This window comes from Vombatus ursinus, unplaced genomic scaffold (genome assembly GCF_900497805.2).
Source record: "Vombatus ursinus unplaced genomic scaffold, bare-nosed wombat genome assembly UNPS02014781.1, whole genome shotgun sequence".
Lineage (NCBI taxonomy): Eukaryota > Metazoa > Chordata > Mammalia > Diprotodontia > Vombatidae > Vombatus > Vombatus ursinus.
The window spans coordinates 7777991-7795669 of NW_020954559.1; the positions used below are offsets into that span (position 1 = coordinate 7777991).

Below are 17679 nucleotides of genomic sequence, written 5' to 3' on the forward strand. Positions count from 1 at the left end.
CATTCAGTAATTAAATATTTTGTTATTTTAATGAATCTATTATCTCATTGATAGGGTCCCTCCTATATCTTTCCATGTGATAGTTTCTATAACATTATATCTCTTTATTGCCTATTCCTTTCTGTGATTTCTTCGTATAGGTTCTTCCTACCATGATGGAAACCATCTCCTGAATTTTTTAACATTTCATGGATACCAGTGCAGTTTGTCGTCTGTTCATTTTTTTTAAGTCTCACTATCATTTTATGACTAATTACCCTTTTCTCAATTATATATGTCTTTGATTATTTCTTTTATACTACTTCTTGAGTATATGTCACCTCTGACAACATGTCAAAGACTATTTATACCCATCATGCAACTTTCTGTTGCCTTTTAAGTCACCTGAAATTTTGATTGTTCTGAGAATATAATGTTTTATATGGTATAGTCACATAATATCACTAAAGGAATATTACTATTAAAATAGTGGGCTTTTGAAGCAATGAGACTCTTGGGATTATTCAAGATGATAGGGAAATACCATGAATATTGCACTTCTGGTTCACTTTTGTAGAAACGGGTTTATGAATCATGGATAATGATCTTTTCATTATATGACTACAAATATATCTACTTCATAATGAGAACTATAAAGTATAGAAAAGTATGTCATGAAGATGAAATCTTTTACAAGGCGGGAGACTAAACTCTACAATGGAGGTCCAGTAAAAAGGCATCTAGATTCTGTTTGCAGGACATGGCTTCATCACTTATATCCCCTCTTAGGTCTATGTCTAGCTTTAGAAAAGAAGATGGCTTATAATTGGAAAATATGAGACCCTCAAGGGAACATATATTTTCTTAGCTTCTGATTGGTCTTGAAGTCTATACCCCCTAGGAAAGGAATACACAACATCACTGAGGGAGCTGCATTTCCTACAGATTTACCTGGCCATTCACTTCTCAACTTTCTTACATACTACATTGTGATTACCCCCAAATATTAAGTATTATAATAGTCATACTCCAGCACTGAAGGTAATACAAAGCTAGCTAAAATACTTGATTTTCCCCAAAACCAAGAATTGATGAAGCTCTCAAAGTTTATTTCTGTTCCCCAATCTAGTTGTGCTTTTTTACCCTCACATCTGTTGATAACATGGAGGCTCAGTTGAAAATTTTAATTATTAAAAGTTTGTTTGAGGGATCTTCTGAGATGAAAAGTATTTCCAAAGCAATTTCATAATGATAAAATATCATTTAAACATGACTTTTGTCTTCAGCAGATTAGTTTTTCATTGTCTTTTTGTTATCTAGAAAAAACAATTTAGCTTTATATTTTAAAATAGTTCATTATGATGCTTACTCTAAAAGAAAAAAAAGTAAAGTGTTGTAAACAAAAATAGTGTGAACAGTGAGCATCTGCCTAGTTTGTAAAGGAGAAAATGTGGTGTCTTGATTATTCAAATTGCTCCTGAAATAGTTTTATCTATAACACATTAAGAACAAAAGCATAAGAACTATAGTTTATTGCAAAGATTATGTGATCTAATACAATGTGTGCATTGGATTAGTTAGTCATCTAACCAGGTAAAGAAAGTATTTCATTTAAAGTGATGAATTTGAGTCTTTTGATTTTGAGATTAAGTAGAGTATTCTGGGAAATGAAGAGATGATCATTTTATCTTCTGATGCCTCCCAATATTCTTTTTTTAAATATTTGTTTCTTCCTTCATCATCTATTCATCCAGATCATAGACTGTGCCTCCAGTATTAAATCTCAGATGTTGACAGTGCAGGATTATCTCTGCTCAGAAAGCCAAACAAATTCCTATGATGCCAGGGCGCAGGGTGGAGCTTCTCAGGAGAATGGAATTTGCTAAGAAATTTTACTCATTCCTAAATCACCATTGTTCTCATTTCATAAGTGGGTAACCTTGAAAGCCATTGGAAACTTTTGTGACAAAGGTGAGGAAGATAGTGAAACATATATTTTCTGTGCATTAATATAAAATTAGAAACATTTTTATAGGCCAAAAGTCTAAGACATATTAATTAATTTATTCTCTCTGGCCAGTGTTAAATAGATCTTAGCCAGAACCTTAGCTCTCTATTAGCTGAGAGAAGTCTCACAAATAGAAGAAGAAGGGAACAAGAGCTTCTCACAACTCTCTCTTTGACTCATTTACCAAACCATTTTAGCCCTGCTACAAAGGCGAGTGAAATGTATGAAATTATGGCAAAAAAAGATATTTAATGAAAACAGGATAGCAATGAAGAAATAAATCAAACATTTAATTGATTGGGCATTATTCTTGGTGTCCATAACAAATGGCCTCCTCCCTCTCATACCTCCCAGGAACACTAGTCCACTGGCAAATCAATCCAACTTTGTATTTTCACCTATTAAGAGTAGAAAACAGTGAGTCAAACATTCAGCACTTCCTGTTCCATCTGACATAGGCTGTATTAGAGTACATAGTGCAGGAAGAACCACATCATCATGTGGTTGGTGCCTCTGCTTATATGGCTCATCACCCAGTCTCTTGTTGTCTTGCCTTCTGGTTTCAGTTACCCATTTCTTTGGAATTATTGCCTGCTTCTTTGGCCACTTGCACCTCTACCACTCAGCTCCTCTGTCCCTTTCTGCCTTGCTTTTCTGTTGCTGCAAACTCGTTTCCCAAAAATCTCTAAAAATCCCTTCATCTCACACCCTTCCACTGGTGAGACTACCCTGTGTGGATCAGGTGTTGTTATGCTATAGAGCTCACGCACAACCTCATAGTCCAAAGAGTCTCTTTCAATTCTCCAGTTACCTAAGCATGGTGGAAATATAGAGGCACTTCGGAGAATCACCTGTATTATCATTTGCATGGTCTGAAATTGTCCTTTCAAAGAAAAAATATATCACTTCATAGAAAATAATAGGTATCATAAAACACTGAGTTTAACATTGTTTGCCTCAGTTTCCTCATTTGTAAAAATGAGCTGGAGAAGGAAATGGCATACCACTCTAGTCTCTTTGCCAAGAAAATCCCTAATGGGGTCATGAGGAGTCAGACAAAACTGAAAAAAAAAACTCATCAACAAAGATTTCCTTTTTTTTCTACATATCTGGGGGAAAATGTGTGATGGAAGAAGACTAAATGTGTGAAAGATAGCAGCAGATAACCTAAGATAAGACAACAAGCACTGATTCATCCATCCAATTTTTAATTGTTGTTATTGTTGTTCAGTTGCTTCAGTCATGTACAATTCTCCATGACTCCATTTCAGATTTTCTTGGCAAAGATACTGAAGTGGTTTGTCATTTCCTTCACCAACTCATTTTGCAAATGAGGAACCGAGGCAAACGTGGTTAAGTGACTTGGTCACTTACTTGCTAGTAAGTGTCTGAGGCCAGATTTGAACTCATGAAGATGAGTCTTCTAAGCCCAGTACTCTATCCATTGTGCCATTTAGTTACTTCACTCGTTCTATAATAACTTGATTAAAAAAGGAAAAAAGAAACATCAACCATGAACATGGAACTGGGCTTGGCAATGTGGAAGAGATACAAAATGAACAAGACATTGTGTATGCAAGGTGCTCCTAGTCTCGCAGTACAGATAAGTAATAATAGCTTCCTTCATTTATATTGTGTTTTAGAACATTGTTTTTTATTTATTTTCTCCATATCTGTGATTTTGCAATAAAGATAACATCAGCTATGTAAACTCCCCCCAAAAATATTGAATGATAACTGACTGGTCACTTTTTGTCTTAGAGAATTAATTGGGGGGTAGCTAGGTGGTGCAGTGGATAGAGCACTGGCCCTGGAGTCAGGATGACCTGAGTTCAAATCCGGCCTCAGACACATAACACTCACTAGCTGTGTGCAAGTCACTTAACCCTAATCGTCTCACCAAAAGAGAGAGAGAGAGAGAGAGAGAGAGAGAGAGAGAGAGAGAGAGAGAAAATTAATTGGGACACTGAGAGGCTAACTGATTTTCCCATTGTTACATAGCTAAGACATATCAGAGATAGGGCTTGGAAGCTATGTCTTCATGGTTGTAAGGCCAGCCCTTTATCTAGGACATTATGCAATCTTTTTAGTTACAAACTGTTTTATACATTTGTTTTATACACCATTTCTTATTTGATCCTGCCAAATCTGAGAGGAAGACATTACAAATATTATTTTTAATGTATAGGAAAAGAAAATTGAGGATCAAATATGTAAGGGAATTGCTCAGGGTTACACAGCTCATAAATGACAAAACTGAAATTCAAATGAGAATCTATAAATTCAGCTTTATATCAATGGTGTCAAACTCAAATAGTAACAGGGGCCACTATACCATGCATAAGGATCCCTAAAGGCTTTATGTTAACTTAGAAAACTGTATTTTAGCAACATCCATGATTTTTTGTATTTCTTATTTATTTTGTTAAATAGTTCCTTATTGCATTTTAATCTGGTCTGTGCCACATTCAACCTGAGGGCCAAATATCTGACACTTTTGCTTAACATGATTGGTAAGATTGTGTATGCTATGGAAAAGTACCCCTAGCTGCCTAAGAATTCAAGTGAGGAATGACTCAATTTAGAAGATGGCTTTTGAGATGAATTTTGTTGGATTCTAGGGATTCTAAGGGATAGCATTAAGTGAATTCCAGATGTGGGAGACAGAGAGTACAAAGGCATGTAGATGGAAACAGGAATCTGTCTATGAGGAATAGTAAGGAGGCCACTGTGTCTTCATCGGAGTGTGTGAAAAGATGGAATGTGTGATAAGGATGGAAAGTATGTTGAAACCAGATTGTGAAGGGCTTTAAATGTCAAAGAGAATTAATGTTTGTTCCTAGAGGTAATAGGGAGCTATTGGTGCTGATGGAGTGAGATGGAAAGACTGGATGCTTTAGGAAAATCACTTTGGCAGCTATGTGGATTAATTGGAGTATGGATAAGACATAAGGCAGGAAGACCAGTTATGAAGCTTTTTAAATAGATTAGGTTTATTTAACTTTGTATCCCTAGCAATATCTAACATAATGCCTCAAATATAGTAGGTATTCAATAAATGTTTCATTTATCAATAAATAATTATTATTGACTAGATTTCTTTTGGGGGGCAGCTAGGTGGCTCAATGGATAGAGTACCGGGTCTGAAGTCAGGAAGACTCCTCTTTATGAGTTCAGTCTAGACTCAGACATTTACTAGCTTTGTCACACTTAGCAAGTCACTTAACATTGTTTGCCTCAGTTTCCTCATTTGTAAAATGAGCTGGAGAAGGAAATGGCAAACCACTCTAGTCTCTTTGCCAAGAAAATCCCTAATGGGGTCATGAAGAGTCAGACAAAACTGAAAAAAAAAAAAACTCATCAACAAAGATTTCCTTTTTTTTTTCTGTATATCTGGGGGAAAATGTGTGATGGAAGAAGACTAAATGTGTGAAAGATAGCAGCAGATAACCTAAAGATACTGTTTTAGTCAGTCACTTGGCATATGACTAATTAGCACATTCACTTGCTAAGGATACTTATTCAGGTTAATATCTAAGAGAGTCTTCCTCTAATCAAATGAATAGCAGTACTTTTGTCCTTCAATTCTGTTTTAATAAGTCTAGGTTGTGTAAACTTGTTATGTGATTGCAGAACTCTTCATTAGATGTTCATTCCCTTCTGAGTTTTGCTGTGGAATCTGCAGCAAATCCCTCCTTTTCTTTTGCTTAGTAAGGAAATGCAGGACCTGAGTTTCTACAGTGGTGGTGTCATTGTTTAACATCCACTGCAGGTTTGCCTTTCCAATGCCCTTAACATCCAAAGCATGATTTTTGGAACATAGCAACTTGTTTTCTATGAACAGCAGAAAGAAAATGAATTTACTGGATTCCAATTTACATATGTAAATCAAATAGATTTTGTGCCACATTTTTGTAGCTAATATAGCTTTTACACTGACTGCACATTATTTTTAATTTGAGATTGAATTTATGTAAATCTTACTGTTCTTTCCTTCTGAATTCCAATCCTGTTAGAAAGACTTCACAAGGATATATGCTTAAATGCATTGCATTTCTACACAGACAGCCAATCAATAATTATTTAGAATGTGCAAACTATATGCTTTATATGTATCTTTTTTTTTTTCTTTCCATTTTTGATTCTGCATGGGGCTCCGGAGTGTCGAGATGATTGTGAGCTATTGCTTAATTCCTTCATTACACCAGACAAATAAAATGATCTCTGATGCTAAAAGGTAGTTATTTTGAGCGCCTGCTATCAGTTTCTTATTCACACAGCAACTGGTGGCAACTAAAAATACCCAGCTTTTACCAGTAGCGAAGAATCCGGTCACATTTGGCTTACAGACAATCTGTACAAACAAGCTTTAAGATCCCTTCTTCTTGTGACTTCGCTTCAGCCCACTCATCAAGCTTAGTTTGCTGCCATTTGGAAGCTATTGAAAAGCCATTAGCCGGCAGGACGGTGGGCGCCGCAGTGCAGCAGCACACCTCAGAGCTTGAACAATGTGGCTGCGAGTGCACACCAATTAAATCTTACTATTCCTGGGGATGTGGGATTAGGAGCTGTGTCAATCAGCGATGCTACAATAGCACGTGCAGCAGCCATGGTTCAAGGCGCATAGAGAGGTTTATCCAACTCCAGCTGCTGCATGAGAATGAGTTTGAAGCTTTTTTTTTTTAACATTTTTTGCAAGATCATGGAATAGGAGCTTCATTCAATAATGCATCCTGAGGTAAACTGGTTACCTGAGGAAGGGCTTTAAATTATGCAGTTTGTGGGGACGACTATTGTAGCAGAAGAGAATGCTGGAACATGTAGCAAGATTACTGTCTGAAATGGAAACATGTCTCACTATCATTTTATCAAGTGCTGTAAGTAACCTTGGTATTTTGCTTGTGTAGTTTCCTTCCATTTTTATTTTAATTTTATGCAAGTAGCAAAATTGAGGAAGGTGCCATGGGATGAATAATTCAGTTGAATGAAAAGGATCTGTTACTTGGAATACAGGTATAGAGACATAGGCATTCTCTAGACTTTCTCCCAAGCTCCGGAATAATTTTAAAGTGATTTAAATACTGAGTTAACTCTTTAAAACTTTTCATCCTATCAAAAAGAAAAAAAAAATGAATGACCTCTGTGGGTAACAACAAGATTATACAAGGATGGCTATAAGCAGTAAATACTATCACACAAGATAGAGAGCAGAGTTCATTAATCAATGTGAAGGTCATTTTAGCATTGCATACTTCTCAAGTTTGATTGCCTGACAGTTTGAGGTGATACATTAGCTTACTAGACTGCCTAGACTTCCAAGTTTGATCCTTACACTTCTCCTTGACTCAACTTTTACCCTTGAACCTTTCCTCTTGAAGTATAAGAAAGAAACCTCAAAGTGGTGTCTGTGCCAAATTCTGCAGATTGATTCATAATGGGGGGGGTGAGATTTTCACAACCTTTTCTGATATCCTGTTCACTAGAATGTTTTATGAAATTGTCACATTTTAAACTACTTTTAAAGCTACAAATTTGCTGCATCTTAAACCTTTTACAAAAAATAATACTAAAGTGGAAGACATATTAGAACAGTATTTTCATGGTTTTTGCACCCTCAAGGTAATATTTAATGACTTGCCATACATATACATTTTTTCTCCTATACTACTTCTAAAAACTTCTGTCATATGTATGTCATAGTCTTCCAGTGGCTACTGATATATTGTTGAAAGTGTTTTTCTTTTGGTCATCATGAAAATAAGGTACTTTAAAGACTAATATTATGACTATTTAAAAAAATGCACATTATTAAGTGAAGTATATTCCAGGTGGAATATTCCAAGATGGAAGTATATTCCATATTTAATTGTGAAGTGAATAGAATTGAACATATATCACTAATGCTTAGACAGAAAATATTTGGCTTCCTCCTGTCTGCTGTGGCACATGCAGGTATGCACTATAACCTTTATTAATGTTAATGAGCTGTCTAGCAGGCATAGCCATGTGAAGAGGGACCCTTTGACATTTTACATTTGCGGCTCTGATAAATGCACTTAAATTTTTAACTCTAATAAAACCCACTAGTAGATTCATCTATCAATTTGGACATGAGTTCTTAATGAATTAAAATTGGAATCTTGACTGGAAAGATACTCTGAAAACGCATGAGATTATCACTGAGTAGTTTCCCCCCTTTTCCAATTGAGGGTGATTTCTCTGGTGCAGAGACTACTGCTGCTGCTGCTGTTGGCCTTGCTTTAAGTGTGCTAGTCCACTATCAGAACTGTATTTCTTTCCTATCTGTGAGTTTGCAAAGTCAGTTCTTCTAGCTGCAACCTTCTGCAGCCTAGTGTTTACCCATCCCCCCTCCCACCTCTCCAAGGTACTAGCTAAGCAGATTGAGCATTCTTCCTGCTAGAGGACAAGAACAGAGAGTTTCAATATGAGCATTGGGGGATTAAATGATGCTATATTGGGATTTTTCAACAAGCAGTTTAGTACCCCAAAATAACACTGAAGTGCTTTTCACCAAAATAGATTATTTGTTTCCTGAACTGTTTTGCAGTTGAGCGTAGAGGTTCGGAAAAATGAAAAGGACAGTTATGCTGAGTAAACAACAGTTGTGTGTGTGTGTGTGTGTGTGTGTGTGTGTGTATGTGTGTGTGAGAGAGAGACACCCACACATTTTTGGGTGCTGCTATAATAAATGGTAGAAGCTAAATTTAATGAAATTTTGAGTTTCAAATAGTAGCTATAGATCATTAGAACAATACTCCGAATTAGTTGGCAGGTATTTTTTGAATACCTACAGTTTCCAGCTCTTTGTTAGGATATGAGGGATATAAGAGAAGCATAAGGCATGTGTTCTGCCTTCATAAAATTTACAATACACAATACTCAGAAAGACAAGATTAATGCAGAAGAGACAACTACACAATGATTTTAGGAATTACACTGTCAGGCACAAAATTATGTACTATAGACAAGTTCTCTAAGACTTTAGCAGAGAAAGAGAGATCTCAATGGACTGGGACATTCAAAGAAGATTTGAACTTGATCTGAAAGGACTTTTAGAAATAGTATGTATAGGAGTGGAGAAGCTATGTGGCATAGTGTATAGAAAGCTGGATATGTGCTTAGGAAACCATGAGTTCAAATTCTGGAACTGACACATTAAGTATGTGATCATAGGAAAATCACCTCAATGATCCTCAGTTTCTTCCTTTGGGGAAAAAAATAGGATTAATAATAATGACACTATATACTTCATAAAGTTGTATTAAGTGAGATAATATCCAGAATGTACTACATAAATATTATTTATTATTCTACAAATGTATATTATATGCTTCTACATATTTACATATGTACTTACATGTGTGTGTGTGTGTGTGTGTGTGTGTGTGTGTGTAAACTTGTAGTAGAGGTAGCATTGGTAGTAGAGAGTTGAATTTAGAGTCACAAATACCCAAGTTCAAGTGTTGCCTCAGATAAGTGTTTGCTATGTTACTCTAGACAAATCACTTTATGGATTTTTAATATATTACTGTTGGGCACCTAGGTGGTGCAGTGGATACAGCACTGACCCTGCAGTCAGGAGGACCTGAGTTCAAAGCCAGCTTCACACGTATAACACTTACTAACTGTGTGACCTTGGACAAGTCACTTAACCCCATTGCCTAGCCCCCACCCCCCCAAATATATATATATAATATATATATATATATACACATATGTTACTATCAATGTTTTCTTATAATTTACTTAATTTTTATTTTAAGAGCCACTGTGTGCTTTGATGTATATATAGTTATTTTTGTGAATTCACTATGGTGCCCATAAGAATAATGTCATTTCCTGGCATATTTTTCTTGATTTTAGCAATTTTTACTGTCATCTTATCTGATGTTATTATTGCAATTCCTGATTTTTTGAGTCACTTAAAGCACAATAATTTTTTCCATCACTTTGTTTTCACTCGTACATGGGTATCTGTTTTAAACAAGCTTCTGATATGCAGCAAATTATTTTTGTTTTGTGTCTCTTACTTTATACTTTTTTTTTGCAAGTGTGAATGTAATCTATATTTAGGGTCATAATGGTAAAGTTTTTTATTTTCTTCAATTAAATACATCCATATTGTGTATATATTTGTGGGTATCTGTATGCAATTTACCTTTTAAGAGGAGGTAAATAAAACAAGTAAACATCTCTCATTCTATTATCACTAATCTGAACCTAGTTGTGTCTTCCAACGATTTTCTCCTATTAGCCTATGTGTTACAGCTCTCCTTGTGCTCACTTTTATTGTATTCACTATCTTTTGTTGTTTTGTCTTTCCACATCCCAGCTCAAATAACTTATCTAACTTGCTATGTCTTCCAAACCTCATTCCTTTTAAAAAAAAATCAGTGACATTAATTCCTAATGCTCCTTTCCACAAAGTTTTGTTTTGATTTAACCCCTTTCTCAATCTTTTTCTTCTGTGATATGCTATAACCCATTCTTAGAAATGCTAGTCCTTGAGGCAGATGTCTAGTGGGCAATGTTTTGTAACCCTGGTCCTTAGGACTTGATTCTTTTTATTTTTATTTTCCTTCTTTGCTTTCCAATTTGATGATGTGAAACCTTTCCTTTGGATCTTTGACCCTCTACACAATCTCTCCAGACTTGTATGCTTGGATTCCCAAATGTTTCCTATCACCTGGTAGATGTTAGTATTAAAACACATCTATGTAGAACCTAGTGTACTAAAGTGTCCTAATGCCACCAATAGAATTAATTGCCAGACCTTTGTCTTCCTTCCTTATGTTTCCATAGGGAAGTCTAATGATGTTACAAAACTGTACCCTTTCATCTGGCTATACACAACCCCAACTCCTTCTTCTGTGGTCTTTTCTCCAGTATTCTATCTTTAATCTCTCACCAGCCTAAAGCTATGGAGCAAAATTGAAAATCTTTCATCAACTTTTCTTCTTGAGTCCTGACCAGTTATTATTTGTCTTGGCCTCTCCTTTCTTCATCTAAAAGGCATTCCTCTCTATTATCTCACAAGATATAGCATTGAAGTAATCAAGAAATGTGCTTTTCACTTGAAATATTGTTTCACTTCTTCTACCTAATATCTAATTTTTACAATTATATTGTTTACTCCTTAGATTCTTTGTGGCACTGAAACTGTCTTCAAAAATGAAAGAAAAATGAATAAAAGACAAAAAGACTTTGCCCCCCCATTCAGGACTTTGTCTAGGCCTACCCATATGAAGACAAACATTTCATTTCTTAGTTTTTCAGTACTATCTGAAAGTATTTAACTGCTAGCTGTTTAATCAATTTGCATATTCAATATCCAACTCACATCTGGGATCTTTTGAGGAATGATTTGAATTCTTCCTTTTACTGAATATCCAATTATTTCCTTTGATTTTTAGGCTTAGATTTGAAAGATGTGCTTTTTGTAGTGACAAATTATCTCTTCAGAATACTAATTTTAATTTTCCTTCTGATTATTTACGACCAAGAAGTTTTCTTATGCCTTTCTCCTTGGCTTTCCTTAGAATTTGAAGGGATTTTTTTCCTCCCTTGCTACCAACAATTAGTCTTTCTTGATGCACTTCTGAAATCTGACCACATTGTTCCTTAGTGTGCTGAACTTGGAGGGTTTTTTTTTTTCTGTTGGTGTTCTTTGGAGTCTCTTGGTCTTCAGTCTACTATTTTCTTTCAGTGCATCCATGAAATTTTTCTCTATTATTTCTTAGAAAATGAAATCAAAACTTTCATTTTTTTAATTTTATTTTTCTAGAAAGTCTATAATCCTTAAATTATTCATTTCCATTCTATCTCCATGTTCAATATTCTTATTTTGCTCAGCTCTCGTGTTTTCTTCCAAACTTAAAAAAAAGTTTCATTATTTTTCTTTCTGCCTTATTTTTGTTTTCCAATTCTGTCATCCTCTTTTTCAGAGAATATACTATTAAGGAGAATGTCTGTCATTTGTTCTACATTCTCTAGTCTCTGTTTAGATTTCCTTATTTCTTCCTCAAGAGCTCTATTGTTGTCCTTATCTTTTGTTAATCATGTATTCTTTGATTCTTCTTCTGAACCATCCTACAGATTCTTGGAATTACTCCACCATAATTTCAAGAGTCTGCAGAATTTGCTGTGTTACCTCCAACTTCCTCAAGAGATTTTGAATCAGTTTCAATTGTGGTAAAATGCATGTTGATTGAGATATATCTTCACTATTTATGCTTTTTTTTTTATTTCACATCTCTTCCTTGGGAAGCTTATGTCTATCTTTATAAATCACTTGATGATTTCTCTGTGATGTCCTTGAGGAAAATGTACTTCTTACTGCATATCCTTTTTCTTCTGAAATCCCGATATTATAATGCTTTTCCCCCCAGCTCTTGCTTCCTGTTCCCTGTTGTCTCAAACTTCCAGGATTATCTAAAATTTGTTTGTCTTAGGATTTGAGGGTGACCAGTTGAGACACTAGTATAGGAAGACTGCAAGTGTCCTCTGGAACTGGGACTGTTTTCCCTTTTTACCATTTCCCCCATTTTACCATTCTCACTACTCTGAAATCTACTCTACTCTCCACAACTATCTTTCCTACGGGTGGATCTGGGAAGGACCCATCAGGACATAATGAGCAGGATATTCCCAGAAGCCTTTGCACTTGTGTTTTTTTTTTTTTTCACAATTCTCTCACAACACCTACTGGCTGTCTTTTTCTTCCTATGCTGTTACAGAGTTGTAGCCATGGTTAGACTTTTTTGATAACTTCTATCCTCCATTTACTTGCCCACCCTTCAGACTGCTCCAGAGTAGCTCCCTTTCTTTGTTCTTGAACTATGTGATGACTCTAATCCTGAGTCTGCATAAAGACTCCACAATACTTTCCAAAGGAGTTACTTCAGGTAGTCATTACCTAACATTTCATTAGGTACAAGGTTTGCAAGGCCTCTCTGAAGGAAAGGTTATGGGACATAAAGGAAATTTAGGAACTTAGACCCTACAGAAATTCCCTGAGCGGTGAATTAGTGAGCTATATTCCAGTTATTTTTATTCATCTATCAACTGTCATTTGTGAATCTATCATCTATCATTCTATCTGTTTATATTATTCATTTGTGAAACACTGGATTTGGATTTAAGAAGATCTGAGTTTGTTGTTCCTGAGATATATACTAGCTTTGTGTGACCTTGGGCAAATATCATCTTCCTCAGGACCAATATTTTCATCAATAAAATGGAGACAATAACAGCACCTAGCTTATAGAATTGTTGCAAGGATATATGTGAAATCATATAGAAAAACACTATAGAAATGTTAGCTATTGCTATTTTAATAACCTCTCAAGCTCAGGTTTTTCTTAATAGAGATAATGATAGCAACTACCTTATAATATTGTTGTGAAGACTAAATGTAATAATATATGTAAAGTGCTTTGGAATCCTTAAAGCACTATATAAATCTTGCCTAATAAAGATGGAAAATCATTTGCTGGAAAAATTGAAGGAAAAAGGAAAAGGAATTACAGAATATGAGATGGGTAGGTAGTGTCATGGAAACAACAAACATGAACTTGAACAGACTTTGCGAGATAGTGGAGGATAGAAGGGCCTGGGGTGCTATGATCCATGGGGTCACAAAGAGTCAGACACAATAAATGCAAAGTAATAAATTGTTAATGGTGTTTCATTGAAATACTGATTTCTTTACCTTGTGCAGTTACCACTGTCTGGCTAATTGGCACTCTTGCCCAAGTAATACTTTGCTACTGGTAATAATAATGATAATAATGATAGTAATAATGTCTCATATAATTTATACTGCTTTACAGTTTAGAAAGTACTAGACTCCTAAGAAGACAGCTAGGAGGTGCAGTGGATAGACTGCCAGATCTGGAGTAAGGAAGACCCATTTTGAGTTCAAACCTGGCCTCAGACACTTATAAGCTGTGTGACCCTGAGCAACTCACTTAAGCTTGTTTGCCTCAGTTTCCTCATCTGTAAAATGAGCCGAAGAAGGAAGTGGCAAACCATTCTAGTATTTTTGTCAAGAAAACTCCAAATGAGTTTGTGAAGAGTCAGACATGCCTTAAAATGCCTATAAAGCAAGTAGTTCAAGTCAATTACCTTTTTCTTCTGGATAAAAATGAAGAATCATAGGTTTAGATATAGAAGATATCTGTCAAGATCTCTAGGGCAATTCCTCTTTTTTTAAAGAAAAAACTGAGACACAGAGAGTTTAAATGACTTACCCAATGTGATAGAGATAGTAAGTGACAAAGAGAAAATTTTGAACTCAGGTCCTACTGCTTTAAATCCATTGGTCTTCCAAATGTATGTCCTTCAATTTCAAGTCAAGTACTTTTTGACTCACATCAACATTACTCAAATGTGCCATGTAATTTTCTCTCCATATTTATGATAGTTGAATTTATATTTTAATTATACATAGAGAGATCCTACCTCCTCTATAAGACTGTAAGCTCTTTCAATATAAAAACCACTCCTCATTCATTGTTGTGGTTCTCCTAGCATCTAGCACAATGACTTACACCTAGTAGTTACCCACTAAACCTTAAGCTTTATGAAGGGAAGGGATAGATCTTATACAAACTTTTTACCTCACTTAGCAAAATTCCCTGTATAAGAGCAAGCAGTGCATATTATTTCAGTAAATGTTGAATGAAAAAGTGACAGGCTTAATGATGTTTACTTAAATCAAATTGCTCATGGTAAGAATGGATATTGGTGGAATAGAGCTATTTCATAGGTTTTCAGTAGCTGTTTTATGTTATGTATACTCTGATTATTTTTTCCCTTTTATGGCTAAGCTTGTCAGCACCTTTCAGAGGAGTTGGGAGATAAAGGACAGGGCTACTAAAAAAGCTGCCATGAAATTATGCAATTTCAGGTTGATGTTTTCAATTAAGTGCAATCCCAACACTTATATCTTCATGCTGTTCTTCTATTCTTTCTCTGTGCCTCCTCTCCCACCTCCCCTTGACCTTAGAAATTTTGCTTTCAAACTTAGGCCACATTTTACCTCTCTCCATAACATTTACCTTTTAGATTTCTGGCCTTGACCAGAAATCTTACTAGGTTCCTAGACCTTATTTGCTTCCATTTTGCCCCTTTGTTAATCATTGGCAGATGTCTGACACATATGCCCTTTGAGAATGGGAGTGGAATGAGGACAAGAAAAAGTTATTCCATAGACTAATAAAAATCTCCCTTCCTCCTCCAGCTATAACTCTCACCCTTCTTATTTCAAAGAAATAGCTCTTTTTTTCAGTGATTGACATTCTAATATATAATTATTGGATTTAATTTATAATCAGATTACTGGAAGCCCTTTTGGTTGAAGATTTGGTGACATAGATATAATAATAGTTATTCATACCTACAGTGTTTTAACTTTCTAACACACTCTTGCTACAATGTGTTGATGAAAGAAATAGTACAAGTATTGTCCTCTCAAGTTCAAGGTGAGGAAACTGAGGTTTCAAGAAGTTAAATAAATTGCTTAGGCTCTTACAACTAGCAAGTATCAACTACGGAATTAAAATTTAACTTTTCTAACTCCAAATCCAACCCTTTTTAACCACTTGAATACGATCAGTGGATTTTTTTCTAGTTAATGTTCATTTTTTTTCATTCAGGATTATGCTTAACTTTGCTGGGTATAATATTTTTAGCCTCAATTCCAGTTCATTTGCTCTTTGGCATATAGTGTCCCAAGACCTGTGGTCTTTTAGTGTAGCCAGTGCTGAGTTTTGTGTGATTCTAACTGTGGTACCACCATATTCGTTTCATTTCTTGTTGCTCATAATATTTAATCTTTAAGCAGGGGGTTTTGGAATTTGACTATTATGTTACTGTTGGGTTCCTCATAAAAGCTCTTTCAGATGGTGATCGGTGAATTTTACTATTTCTGAATATGTAGAAATGCATGATACTACAATAAAAGAACAAATTTATGTTACTATTAAGTTAACTTTGCCCTGATGTGTTTGTGGTCTCATGGTACATAGATGAGATGGACCCTAACATTGAAGTCCAGAATGTTTTAAGGCGAAGGCAGAAATTATACCAAAGAGGGCAAAGATAGGAAAAGTAGCCTGGCTGATCAAAATGTGTATAAAGGAGCTTAATGTTAGAGGAGATACACTTGTAAGAACACTAAAATGTGCTAGCCAATGGATCTCAAGGACAGGAGAATATCAAAGGTATATGGAGGAGGAGGGAGGGATTTCAAATTTTATCAATGAAAAAAGCAAAGCAAAACAAAACCCAATACTCGGCTAAAAAATCAACTACCAATTTTATGTCTATTTTTTAATCTATAAAATTTGTTTGTTATCTCTATTCACAAATTAAGAACATAATTAATGAAAATTTTAGTTAGTGACCAAAAAATTTTTGTAAATAATATTCAATAGTGGACCATATCTTTGCCATTTTACAGTTGGTTGAAATATAAAGACTAGAAGGGCTTATTGTACATGACTGTTTTTATGATTTTATTATTAAAAAAAGAAAAACAAAACAACTTTGGTTTGGTAGAGCAAAATGTCCCCTTAATGACTTTTTCAACAAATTGACAACAAATATTGAATTAATAATTCAATATTCCCTAAAGACAAACAAAAAACAGTAATGTTATTCAAGAACAGTATGATCATAAATATCTGGTGAAATGTAAAACTGGGAGATGTATGCCTTGTTCACCAAAGGTGTTCACCACTGGTGATGTAAGAGGTCCAGAGGAGAGTCCAAGCTGAGGAGTGTCCTTCTGTGAATACTGAAGTCCTCCATATAGTTCATTGTATTGATTTCATTAATTCCTGGATCATTGGAGAGACTTCTGAAAGAAATATACAACTACTCACAAAGGTAGTAACATTTACAGATCTGTATAAGAAAGATCAAATTGATGAAGACTATCTATTGTTCATATATACAGAGCTCTGTGTGTATTCATATGTATGCATTCATCTATAACTCATATTATATATACATATATGTATGTGTATATGCATGCAAACATATATAGATATGCAAATGTAGATACCTATCTGACCCAGGAAATATAGATAGAGAAGCAATCAGGCCTAAAGTTGAATTAGAGAATGAGAGTGCATAGGATTGACTTTGGGAAATTTGAGAGCAGCTTTAATGACCTCTACCTTTCTCATGGAAACAAAGGCCTATGAAGCAGTACATTGTCATATTCTACTACTATTATTGCTGCATGATAGTAACTTATGGAATACATGATTCTCCAAACAATTTAAAATTAATATCATAGAGAGATTTTCAGCAATATACATGATGCAACAAGCAAGTTGCCATATATAACCATCTTAGACAAGAGCAGCAAAAGATTATCTTCAAGGAAATATATGATAAAAAGATTAAATGGGATGGTCATTAGGCAAGGATGAGGGTGCCAGAGTATTCCTCTGGTACCTTTGGCATTTCAGTAGAAAGTAAAGGAAGGCTTCTAAGTATGTTGAACAATCTCTCTTTGGCAAACGTGTGGGAGGATACGATTAAGAGTTGGACAGGCTAGGGAGGAATGGATAGGTTTCAATAAGATCCATTGAATAGATCTCCAAGATTGTTGAAATCTCAGATGCACTTGAATATTAAATTATCAGAGAAGAAAAAAA

The 17679-nt window shown here is 35.1% G+C and overlaps 1 protein-coding gene across 1 annotated transcript in view; it reads left to right on the plus strand.

Annotated features, from left to right (window-relative positions):
* Positions 1-6737: 6737 nt before the first annotated feature.
* LOC114046108 (unconventional myosin-XVI-like) overlaps positions 6738-17679 on the plus strand; it is a 682808-nt gene continuing 671866 nt past the window's right edge. Inside the window, exon 1 of the mRNA XM_027866362.1 lies at positions 6738-6864. Coding sequence (XP_027722163.1) covers positions 6837-6864 — 28 coding nt within the window. The 5' untranslated portion in view covers positions 6738-6836. The remainder of the gene's footprint in view (positions 6865-17679) is intronic.